This window comes from Scyliorhinus torazame, chromosome 10 (assembly GCF_047496885.1).
Source record: "Scyliorhinus torazame isolate Kashiwa2021f chromosome 10, sScyTor2.1, whole genome shotgun sequence".
Classification (NCBI taxonomy): Eukaryota; Metazoa; Chordata; class Chondrichthyes; order Carcharhiniformes; family Scyliorhinidae; genus Scyliorhinus; species Scyliorhinus torazame.
Window position 1 is genome coordinate 141,085,454 of NC_092716.1, and position 12,637 is coordinate 141,098,090.

Sequence of the window (12,637 nt, forward strand, 5' to 3'; positions counted from 1 at the left end):
TGGGGACTTAGTCCCAAAAATGGAGAATCTAGCCCCAGTTTTCTCACCAGATGTTGAGTCTCTTAGACCAAACAAAATGAGTGGGTGTTTCTGGCAGGGCAAGGCAGGGCCTCATAGAGCCAGCAACTGGCTCCAAAGAGATTGGACGCAATTTTTAAAGGGTATCCCAATCAGCGCTGCAGCCTAACGACCCCTTGCCCTCATTATGGAGGTATTGGGCCTCCCCCACGCCCTCCGGTTTCCCACATCTGACAATCCTTGGAGTTCCAAACCCTCCCCAGCAATCCTCAGAGTTCTGAACCTTCCCCCTGTCGATAATCCTCAGTGTTGTTGAACACCCCACCCCCTCACCAACAAGGCAGATGTATACCCGGAACTCACCAGGCACCACACATTGATGCCGCCTGGCACTACCCGGGCATGTCCCTCTACCCCCTGTGGGCTATACTTACATCTGTGCCTTCGGAAACATCCCCTTGATTGCCTCATATCTGGTCAAATTTAACGAGGAGGGGTTCATGTAGTGCTAACAATATTTAAATGAATGCAAAACTAGTGAAATGAGGTTCGCGCCCTTTGTGTCTTTCCCGATTCTCGCAAAACTTTCCACCTGCACTGCTGATCCCGTTAATGCCGAGTGCAGGCTGAAGAACTTGCCCATGGTAAAGCATCCACTGCGTTTCACAGGAGTGTTATCAAGCAAAATCTAACACCGAGTCACTTAGAGAGATATTAAAAGCTTGGTCAAAGAGTTCAGGAAAGAAGGAGAATCTTAAAAGTGATAGAGAGGCAAAGAGATTTAAGGAAGGAATTCCAGAGCTTAGGATCTAGACAGCTGAAGGCACAGCTGCTAATGATAGACTGGTAAAAATGCAATGTGCAATAGGAGGACAGGATCTAAGAGAATTGGAGAAGTCTATAGAGTTAGAAGGGAGCAAGGACACGGAGGGATTTGAGAGCAAGAGAATTTTAAAATCCAGCTTTTGCTGAGCGAGGAGCCAGTGGAAGTCAGTGAGCACAGTATTAGTATATTAGTCTATATTTAGCATGACTTCTGATGAAAGTTTTGAGTTTGGGTAAAAATTACATAAATTAAAAATAGCTGCTTCTGAATATTAAAACACTGAGGCTTCTGTATATTTTCACACAAAGACTCATTTAGTTAGAGTCTGCCATTAGCTGGCACTATGGATTAACAAATGTTACATGAAGTCTCATTGTCCTTTCAAATTCTTGACTTTTATTCGCTTTAACTAATTTGTTATAGGCTCTTACATAAAGACCTGTCCCAAAACACTAATATACAGTTATGACATGAGAAGCTGCAGGCGCACATGCCATTCTCTGAGTGAGAAGGATATTACGTGTGGAATCCAACATGTACCGGTGGATGGATGTGGCTGCGCAGAAGGAATGTACATGAATGAGAAAAGCAGATGCGTGCCTTCATCTGAATGCCGATGCCTCTATCGAGGCTCCCTCTTGAATCCTGGACAGATGATTAATCAAGGCGATACACATTGGTAATTTAAAGTCAGAGTGATTATGTAGGGCAAGGTTTCTCAAACTTTGGTCCGTGCAACCTTGAGGTTCTGTTGAATACATCCAGGGGTTCCACGGTAGGCCAAGCTGGTGTATAAAATTTGGGAATGATATGAAGCTGCTTGTCTAATCAGACACCAATGTATGAGCAGCCAATGCAGCAAGAAGACAGCTTCTGATTAGACAAGCTGGAAATGGTGGGAAAGTAAGTTCTCAAAGGGCCAAGCTACAGCGAGGTTGAGAAAGAGACCAGATGGTGGAGCAAGGTAGTCAGTGGCCATGGGGGGGAAGGGATGCAGCCATCGGGTGGGAGGGGAAGCGGCCCTGGGGTGGTAGAGGAAGCGGCCATGGGGCGGGAGGAGAAGCGACATTGGAGCGGATGAGGAACTGGCCTTGGAGTGAGGGAGGAATCAGCCATGGAGTGAGGGGAGACAGATGAGTGTGAGTATGAAAGAGAGAGGGGGGAGGGGCAGTGCTAGTGTATATGTGTAAGGGAGAGAGGTGTCTGTGTTAATGTGAGTGTGTGAAAGAGATTTAGGGCAGCACGGTAGCACACGTGGATAGCACTGTGGCTTCACAGCTCCAGGGTCCCAGTTTTGATTCCCCGCTGGGTCACTGTGGAGTCTGCACGTTCTCCCCATGTCTGCGTGGGTTTCCTCCGGGTGCTCTGGTTTCCTCCTACAGTCCAAAGACGTGCAGGTTAGGTGCTTGGCCATGATAAAATGCCCTTAGTGCCAAAAAGGTGAGGAAGGGTTATTGGGTTAGGTTATAGGGATAGGGTGGAAGTGAGGGCTTAAGTGGGTGGTGCAGACCCGATGGGCCAAGTGGCCTCCTTCTGCACTGTATGTTCTATGTATCTATGAGTGTGTGTGTGTTAGCGTGGAAAAGAGTAAGTGTGTGAAAGAGAGAGAGGTTAGTTGAAAGAGAGGGAGGGTGAGTGTGTGAAAGGGAGAGGTGAATGTATGTGGAAGAGAGACAATGAGAGCACGGTGAGTGTGTATGTAAGTGAGAGAAGTGAGAATATGTGTGTGAAAGAGAGGTGAGAATGAGAGGTGAGTATCTGTGTGAAAGAGAGGGAGAGGTGAAAATGTGAGAGAGAGCTTAGAATGTGCATGTGTGTATACCTTTCTGACATTAGAATCAAGCTCTCCCAAGAGCACTCTTAATATTAAACAAATTTGTGAGCAAAAGAAATAGCATCTCTTTAAAAATAACAAAAAGGTGAGACTTAAGTTCTTTATTGAATAAGATAACTTCGTAATTATGATTAATGTTTACTCTAAGGCATAGAAAAGAAAATCAGTTTTTGTATGTTTTTCTCTATTGCGTTAAACAATCAATTCTCTGTGGTTTAAATCCAACTTAACAAGAATATTTCTCAGGGGTTCCATCAGTACTCTTGGGAGGTTAAAAGGGTTCCATGGCCGGAAAAGGTTGGAATACCCAGATGCAGAGTAATGGTATTTTTACAATTTTATCTTACACTTCTCTCCCGATCTGTTGTAGTGTGTGTCAAGACGGAAACGTGCAATGCATTTCATCACTAAGTATCATACAAAGTAAGTTTTGTTGTCCAGTTTTAAGTTATATTTGTTGATAAATATCTTGTTAGCTTACTTCTAATATATGATACAATCTTACAAGCATTTTAAGGTTTGCCAGCCATGGCTCAGTTAGTAGTACTCTTACCTCTGAATGGGTTAAATTCCCACTCCAGGGCTTGAGTACAAAAAAATTGAGACTGACACTGAAATGGAATATTGAGGATGCAGTGTACTGTTGGAAGTGCTGTCTTTTGGAAGAGATATTGCTGAGGTCCGATTGCCTACTCCAGTGGATATAAACGATCCCATGGCATTATTTGGTCGAAGAGCAGGGGAGTTATCCTCATTGTTCTAACCAATATTTATCCCTCAATCAACGTCATAACAAACAGATTATTTGCTGGTCACCGCATTGCTATTTGTGCGAGTTGGCCAAGTTTAATTTGGCCACTGTTCTTCCTATACTCGTGGCCACACTTCAAAAGTACTTCATTGTCTGTAAAACACTTAAAGATGCTGATTTCTTTGTGAAAAGTATTACGTAAATATAAGTCTTTTTTCCCCTTTACAGAATGTTTACCACCTAAGATCTATTTAAATTGCAATGCCACAGAGCCAGGCTCAACAGGGGCAGAGTGTTACAGGATGTGTGGAAATCAGAATCTGGACTGTGTGGGTATCCTGAGGTTCAATTTCATCATAAAGTATTATAATTGTATAAATCAACCTATAGTTTCACTATTCCATGACATAGAGTTGTAAGTAAATGAGTCTTAGAGTTAGCATCAATATATTTTAAAATGTTCTGTTCCTACTTAAACCTTTTTTAAGGAAGGATGTAAATGTGTTGAAAGCAGCTCAGTGAAGGTTTACCAGACTAATACCTGGAATGTATGGGTTGTCTCTTTGAGGAAATGTTGGAAGGCTAGGCTTGTATCCGCTGAAGTTTAGAAGAGTAAGGTGATTTGATTGATAGGTGATTTATAGGAACCTTGACAGGGTGAATGCAGAGGGGAAGTATTGTCTTGTGGGAAAATCTGGAACTAGTGCATCACTGTTTAAAAATAAGGGGCGGAATTCTCTGATAATGGGGCTATGTCCCCACGCCCGCGAGAAAACGGGCGGGTATCATTCTGGACTTTTTTCTAGAAAGTCCAGAGTGATTCTCCGTTTTGAAGGGGGCTAGCAGGGCCAGAGTAGTCTATGCAGCTCTGGCTGCCGATACGTTGCCCTGCACTTCCGGCTGCAGGTCCACACATGCCCGCGGCGCCCGCCTGCGGCGGTGGCCCGGCACAACATGGCGGACCCACACAGCAGGCTGGCCCCCACAATATAGCCACCCCACCCCAGATTGTGCACACCCTCCGATCGGTGGCCCCCGATCGTGGTCCTGTCCGTCCTGGAGAACCCCCCCCCCGGTGACGGACACCCCGGCCCCCCACCAGGGACGCCGCAGTCCGCAACCGCCACTCCGAGTGCCCGCCGGGTGGAACCATGAGTGAATCACGGCGGCGGAAACTCAGGCAGTTGCCGGCGGAGAATTGCCGCGGGGGCTTCTGCCGGCCGGTGCGAGTTGGCGCATGCGCGGGAGCAGCACTGTGTGCTGGCATCACCCCAGCGCATGCACAGGGGGGTTCTTCTCCGCACCGGCCATGGCGGAGGTTGACAGTGGTCGGTGCGGAGGGAAAGAGTGCACCCACGGCACAGGCCCGCCCGCGGATCGGTGGGCACCGATCGCGGGCCAGGCCACCGTGGGGGCACCCCCCCGGGGCCAGATCCCCCTGCCCCCCCCCCCCCGGAGGACTCTGCAGGCCATCCGTGGAGCCAGGTCCCGCCAGTAAGGGCCTGCTGTGATTTATGCCGATGGGAACTGCCGAAAACGGGTGGCCACTCGGCCCATCGCGGGCCTGAGAATCGCCGGGGGGGGGGGGGGGGCGCTGCCAGCAGCCGCCGACCGGCGTGCCGCAATTCCCGCACCCGCCAAAACCCTGGCGCTGGAGAATTCGGAAACCGGCGGGGGCGCGATTCTCCGACCCGGCGGGAGGCCAGAGAATCCCGCCCCCCATTCTCCGCCCCCGCGCCGAGCGCAATTGCGGCGCCGTGGCTCGGAGAATCCCGCTCAAGTGGTCTCACATTTAAAATTTGGATCAAGCAAAACGTTTTCACGTAGAGGGTCATGAATCTTTGGAACTCTCTTCCTGAAAAGGCGGTGGAAGCAGAGTCTGAATATTTTTAAGGCAAAGGTGGATAGATTCTTGGTAAGCAAGTGGATGCTAGCATATCAGGGGTAGGCAGGATACAAGTTTGCGGTTACTATCAGATCAGCCATTGTCTTATTAAATGGTTTCAGGTACTGATGGTCTACTCTTGCTCTTGTTCATATGTTAGTATTGTAAGTACTTCATGAAGTAATTAAATATTATCTAGCCATAGAGAGTAAGAATGGTCCACACCCTCCCCAGCCAGATGAAATATTAAATCCCTTCTCAATTCCTCTACCATACTGACCATAGTGGTAGGATAAGTAAAGTCATGCGATCATGCACTGTAGAAATGACACCATGGATGTCCTGTTAAATTATGGCAGTAAAATTACGCAGTATCGTCCTCAGCTGTTTTTTAAAAATGCAAAAAGGACACAATTTTCCCTGTTGTAGTGCAAGTACTTTAAATGCTAAAAGCGTTCCAAATTGGTAAAGCTGGGGTCTCTTAGTAGCAGTGCCTCGTTAGTCACCATTGGTACAACACATCACCTTTGCAAATTATTTTAAATGCTTGGTAGGAAAGTCAAACAGAAGAATGATTAAATTGGCTCTTAATATTTGTTAAAGAAACTGCAAGTCATTTTACTGTTTAGCGTTGTAAGATACAACCTCTCCTAACAACAACCAGCTCTACAGGAGATCACTGGTGAAGATTGCAAATAGACTCAGCTTTCACTCTTTACTTCCTACTTGAGAATAACTGATTACATTCTGTTAGAAGAGGATATTTGAGAGATTTATGGAGCACTTTGTAGAGGCAGCACCAATATTCTATCAATATTTATTCTGGAAATTCACCTGAAGAGACTGAGCGCTGTGCTACTGTAACTTAAGAGAGATCTTGGGCGAAATTCTCCGGTATCGGCGCAATGTCCGCCAACCGGCGCCAAAATCGGCACAAATCAGTCGGGCATCGCGCCGCCCCAAAGGTGCGGAATCCTCCGCATCTTGGGGGTCCGAGCCCTAACCTTGAGGGGCTAGGCCCGCGCCAGACTGATTTCCGCCCCGCCAGCTGGCGGAAAAGGCCTTTGGTGCCCCGCCAGCTGGCGCGGAAATGACATTGCCGGGCGGCGCATGCGCGGGAGCGTTAACGGCTGCACACGGCATCCCCGCGCATGCGCTGTGGAGGGAGTCTCTTCTGCCTCCGCCATGGTGGAGACCGTGGCGAAGGCGGAAGGAAAAGAGTGCCCCCACGGCACAGGCCCGCCCGCGGATCGGTGGGCCCCGATCGCGGGCCAGGCCACCGTGGCGGCACCCACCTGGGGCCAGATCGCCCCGCGCGCCCCCCCAGAACCCCGGAGCCCGCCCGCACCGCCTTGTCCCGGCGGTTAGAGACATGGTTTAATCCACGCCGGCGGGACAGGCATCCTAGCAGCGGGACTTCGGCCCATCTGGGCCGGACAATCGTGGGGGGGGGACCCGCCAACCGACGCGGCGCGATTCCCGCCCCCGCCGAATCTCCGGTGCCGGAGAATTCAGCAACCGGCGGGGGTGGGATTCACGCCAGCCCCCAGCGATTCTCCGACCCGGCGGGGGGTCGGAGAATCTCGCCCCAGATTATTGGTGACTCGTAGAATGGTCTATAATCTGAGCAGTCATTGGAGAAATGAGAGGAAGAGAAGTTTGATGAGCAGAAAGACCAATGTCGGGAGGACAGTGATGCGAGGCCAAGGAGAGTGACATGTTTCCCAACTAAAATGCTTACTAATTGAGACGTCCCCTACCATCAAACTCGAGTACTGTTGCCTCATGAAGCACCTTCCATGGTTCTAAAGATCCATCAGCAAATCTACCATCGACACTCAATCCTTTCAACCGCTTCCCTCTGAAGCAAAATATGAAACAAAACACAGAATTCCACCACTACCAAGTTACCACAGTCAATTTATATCTAGAGCAAATGCAATTAAAATATGACACACCCCTTCGGACTTACAAATATTAAATAATAATACCAGGTGGCTCAGGGCTCTCGTCTGCGAAGTTGGGTTTCATTCACCTCTTCCATCTATTCTCAAGTCCGCTGTCGAATCCTCTCCATTGCCTCTGTGACAGGTCTTCGCTGGAGATGGTCCCTGGGTGTCTGTTCTTATCCTCCCTCTTCGTGCCATTCCAGAAGTCTCTATGGCCCTCAGCTAATGAGGTCACTGGGTGAGGATCGCAACATCCAACTGAGTTACTGATTGCAACTCTGCAGGAAACTAAGACACCCCCACCCCTGGGGTCCATCCGCAGGTGCATTGTCTGCACGTAACCTTATCCCATATAAGGTAACGGCAGGGAACCTAGGTGCCAGAAAGTCTGGCTCCATCTGGGTAATCCACAACAATCTATCCATTTGAATGGGGCCAATTATCTTCCGATGGACAGGCCAGACTTGCCCAGCTGTCTATCTCTATCCAGTATATTCGAGTTTGGCTGTTTGACTTCCCATCAGGCCTGTCTGAATTTTACATTCCCAACAGGCGGGGTTTGAGGCAGGGGTGGGGGAACCTTAAGATTGCATGGATGGGATTCCCTCTAGGAAGCCTGCCCGTGCCTCACTTAATAGCCACATAAGGGTTTTACAACCCAGCCTCAATTTTTAGGCTGGTGGGTGCCAGCTGGATAAGGGTGCGAAACAGAAATATTTTAAATGCTGATTCTTGGGCAGGAAGGACAAGGAAGACGGGGGTGGTTGGATGGGTGGGAGTATGCAGTGATCTCCATAGGTAGTCCCCTTCTGACTGGGGACATCCTCTCCTCAAGGACCCGGCACCTCCAGAACACCCCCCACTCCCCACCATCACCACCGCCACCACCCCCTCCCAAGCCCATCCTCCAATAATCCAATCCCCCCCCCCCCCGCCCCCCCCAATCCCTGGTAACCATGGATTCCTTAAAGAAAAATCTTGGGTGTGATTCAGCAACAAAAAGTTAAAGTCTGCTTTTGGGCGTGTTTGGTAGGGTGTTCTCGGTGGCTACAGCACCAAGAGTCACCCGCTATTCAATGGCAATTTGCCATTTTTTAGGCCTTGGGGACGTTTCTCCCCGTCGAGGCCACACTTAGTCAGCTGTCCTGCACTGGCGAGCTGATCTCGCCAGCAGGGCCAGCTCTTCGCAGATCGGGGCACCATTTTGGAAGGCTACCCCGATCTCTATACACCTCCTGTTTCAGCACCCCCCTGGCTATCAGGACACTGTCCTTCATTCCCCCGACCTATTCCGGAGCCCTCAAACCTCTCCTCACCTCTACACTTATGGCACAGCTCCCCTCCTCCCGCCCCCCGGGCCTGACCCCTAGTAGTCCCCAACCTGGGCATCTTTCACTGTCAGCCTGGCACACTGGCAGTGCCACCCAGGTCCCCAGGCTGGCACTGCCATGTTGCCCTGGTTGCTGGTCGTGCTGCAAGACTGGTGGCACTTTGGCACTACCAGTGCTAAACTATACCTTGGCAATATCCCGCAGGCCTGCCCATTGACTCCTGGGCGGCGGGTGAAACCGATGGCACGTAGTTAAAGGAGCCTAATGGAGTCGGGTGACGCGCGATCAGCCCGACACAAAGCCCGATTTGGGGCTCTCATGCAACTCACCCGTTGTGCCCGGATCCAAGCTGGCGCAATGCAATTGCTGAATCACGCCCCATGTTTAACTAACTTGCTGGAGTTTTCTGAAGAAGTAGCAGGGAAGGCTGATGAAAGCAATGCTGTTGATATGGTGTGTATGAATTTTCAAAAGGTGATTGATACAGTGCCACACAACAGACTTGTGAGAAAAATTATAACTCTTGGAATAATAGGATTAGAAGCAACATGGAAACAAAATTTACTAAATGACATAAAACAGAGAGTAGTAGTTAATGGGTATTTGTTGTGCTTGATGAAGGTTTGTTGAGGAATTTCCCATCCGTTCGTGTTGAGGCTCTTGCTTTTCCAGATATATATTAATAATAATCTTTATTAGTGTCACAAATCGGCTTACATTAACACTGCAATGAAGTTACTCTGAAAATTCCCTAGTCACCACACTATGGCCCTGTTCTGGTACACCGAGGGAGAGTTCAGAATGTGCAATTCACCTAACAAACATGCCTTTTGGGACGAGTGGGAGGAAACCCAGAGTGCCCGGAGGAAACCCACGCAAGCAAGGGGAGAGCGTGCAGACTCCGTACAGACAGTGACCTGAGCCGCGAATTGAACCTGGGACCCTGGTGCTGTGAAGCAACAGTGCTAACATAATGGCCTAGATCTTGGAGTTTAGGACACATTTTGAAGTTTTCAGGTGATAAAATACTTGGAAGCATTGTGAACAGTGAGGTGGATAGTGTAGAGTTTCAAAGGGACATAAACAAATGGAATGGATAGACAGGTGGACGATGATGTTCAATGCAGAAAAATGTGAAATGATTAATTTTGATTGGAAGACATGGAGATAAAATATATAACAAAGTGTAGAACTCTAAAGCGGGTACAGGAGCAGGGGGATCTGGGTGTATATCTGCTTAAATTATTGAATGAGAAGGATAGTTAATAAAGCGTACAATGTTCTGAGCTTTATTAATAGGGGCATAGGGTACAAGAACAAGGAACTTGGAGTTTAGGACACATTTTGAAGTTTTCAGGTGATATAAAACTTGGAAGTATTGTGAACATGTTGAACTTGTTTCAATCACTACTTTGGCCTCAACTGGAGTATTGCTTCTAGTTCAGAGCATCACGCCTAAAAACAATGTTGAAAGGGGTGCAGAAAAGACTCATGAGATGGTTCCAGGGATGTAGGACTTCAGTAATGAAGAAAGATTGGAGAAATTAGGACTGTTTCCCTAAAAGAAAAGAAGGTTTAGAGAAGATTTGACAGAGGTGTTCAAGGTGGTGGTAAAGGCAGGTTGCCTCACATCCTTTAAAAAGTACCTGGACGCGGGTGTGAATGTGTCCTCGTTGTGTGCTAGGCCTCCTCCAGTTCAAAGTAGTTCACAGGGCGCATATGACAGTGGCTAAGATCAGTAGATTCTTTGAGGGAGTTGGAGATAGGTGTGGAAAGTGCACGGGGAGGCTGGAGAACCATGTCCACATGTTCTGGGCATGTCCAAAACTGAAGGGGTTGTGGCAGGGATTTGCGGACATAATGGGCGTCATTCTCCGACCCCCCGCCGGGTCGGAGAATGGCCGTTGGCCGCCGTGAATCCCGCCCCCGCCGAAGTCTCCGCTCCCGGAGATTGGGCGGGGGCGGGAATCCGGCCGCGCCGGTTGGCGGGACCCCCCGCTGGATTCTCCGGCCCGGATGGGCCGAAGTCCCGCCCAGGAATTGCCTGTCCCGCCGGCGTAAATCAAACCTGGTATTTACCGGCGGGACCAGGCGGCGTGGGCGGGCTCCGGGGTCCTGGGGGGGGCGCGGGGCGATCTGACCCCGGGGGGTGCCCCCACGGTGGCCTGGCCCGCGATCGGGGCCCACCGATCCGCGGGCGGGCCTGTGCCGTGGGGGCTATCTTTCCCTTCCGCCTCCGCCACGGCCTCCACCATGGCGGAGGCGGAAGTGACTCTCCCCACTGCGCATGCGCGGGAAACTGACAGCGGCCGCTGACACTCCCGCGCATGCGCCGCATTTCCGCGCCAGCTGGCGGGGCAACAAACGCCATTTCCGCCAGCTGGCGGGGCGGAAATCCCTCTGGCGTTGGCCTAGCCCCTCAATGTTGGGGCTAGGCCGCCAAAGATGCGGAGACTTCCGCACCTTTTTGCCGGCGCGATGCCCGTCTGATTTGCGCCGGCTTTGGCGCCAGTCGGCGGGCATCCCGCCGTTGGGGGAGAATTTTGCCCAATGTCTGAGGTGTTGAGGCTGAAGGTGATCCCGAACCCAGAGGTAATGATATTTGGAGTGTCGGAAGGCCCGGGGTTCCAGGGGGAGAGAGAGGCCGATGTCTTGGACTTTGCCTCCCTGATAGCCCGGAGACGGATTTTGCTTGGGTGGAGGGACTCGGAGCCACCAGAATCGGGGGGGGTGGGTGAGCGACCTGCAGAATCCCTGAGATTGAAAAAGATCAAGTTTGTCTCGAGAGGGTCGGTTGATGAGTTCGCCCGGAGGTGGAAGCCGTTCATCGACTTCTTTCAGTAGGATTGAGGTGTCAGCAGAGGGAGGGCGGGCAGGGAGGTTAAAATGGGGAAGGCAGGACGGGAGGAGGGAAAGAGCGGGGGGGGGGGGGGGTTGATTCTTCATTATGTTGTACAAGTTTGCTCTTGCTCTAATTTTTGTGTTTGTTGTTTACCTTCATGCCTTAATAAAGTATTTTTTTTAAATGTGGTAACAAGAAGGGGTTATTTCATTCGTGAAAAAGATGGATTTTATTCATATTCCTATGTTCTTGACACTCTTGAGATAAGGAAAAATTGACTTGTACCTTTATTTCCTGTATTCCCTTTTATTCCATTCAATAAATACCACACTTCATGGGCTCCAAGGTAAATTTCTATGAAAATAGCAAAAACAAAGCTACTAGAATAAGTACATATTTAGGTCCTAAAAATTGATGTGAACAAGAGGGAAGTAGTATTAACTTTTGGCAGTGCAAAAAACAAATAGTGTTGAAACTGCCTATTGTTAATCACCCTTCCCAATTTAATATTGAGTGGGATGTTTGGGAGGATATACAATTGACAATCTACCTGATATCACCTACTTTTCCTACTGTCAAATGTTAATAACTTCCAGCGACCTATTACAGTGAGCTGTAAGAATCTGAGGCAAGAATTGTCTTTTTTCTGTTATTAATTTCAGTCCTAAAATATATATGTTTCTTGGTTTCTACAGTACAGTGAAAAATGTGTGTCGGGTTGTGTTTGTCCTGAGGGGCTGCTGGACAACAAAAATGGAAGTTGTGTTATTGAGGACAAGTGCCCCTGTATGCATAATGACTTACCATACCCACCTGGAACCAGATTCATGGTCGATTGCAACACTTGGTAATTTTCTAACTGCTATATAAATCTCTAGATATTAAACCATATCATGACATTAAACCACAAGTCTATTTATTCTGTTCAAATCCCTATATTCCCTCTATGGGGGGAATATATCGGCCGTTCACGCGGCAGGATATTCCGGTCCCACCGACGGAGCACGGGTTTCCCGGCGACGATGGGTGTAACCAAAGGGAAATCCCATTGACAATCCCACTGGTGGGCCGCCTCTGCTTCTGAAAAGCCTAACTGGGCACACCATGAGATGTCCCCATCTGACTACAACGGAAAAGAAGGCACCAAATTTTAACACACTGCTCAAAGTTATGAAATAAGAAATCATTCAAAGTTAAGATT

The 12,637-nt window shown here is 49.2% G+C and overlaps 1 protein-coding gene across 1 annotated transcript in view; it reads left to right on the forward strand.

Moving 5' to 3' along the window:
* Nucleotides 1-12,637, forward strand: part of LOC140430262 (uncharacterized) — a 210,357-nt gene that overhangs the window by 55,174 nt on the left and 142,546 nt on the right. Inside the window, exons 16-19 of the mRNA XM_072517687.1 lie at nucleotides 1,268-1,523; nucleotides 3,049-3,101; nucleotides 3,658-3,758; nucleotides 12,132-12,283. Of these exons, the coding sequence (XP_072373788.1) occupies nucleotides 1,268-1,523; nucleotides 3,049-3,101; nucleotides 3,658-3,758; nucleotides 12,132-12,283 (562 nt within the window). The remainder of the gene's footprint in view (nucleotides 1-1,267; nucleotides 1,524-3,048; nucleotides 3,102-3,657; nucleotides 3,759-12,131; nucleotides 12,284-12,637) is intronic.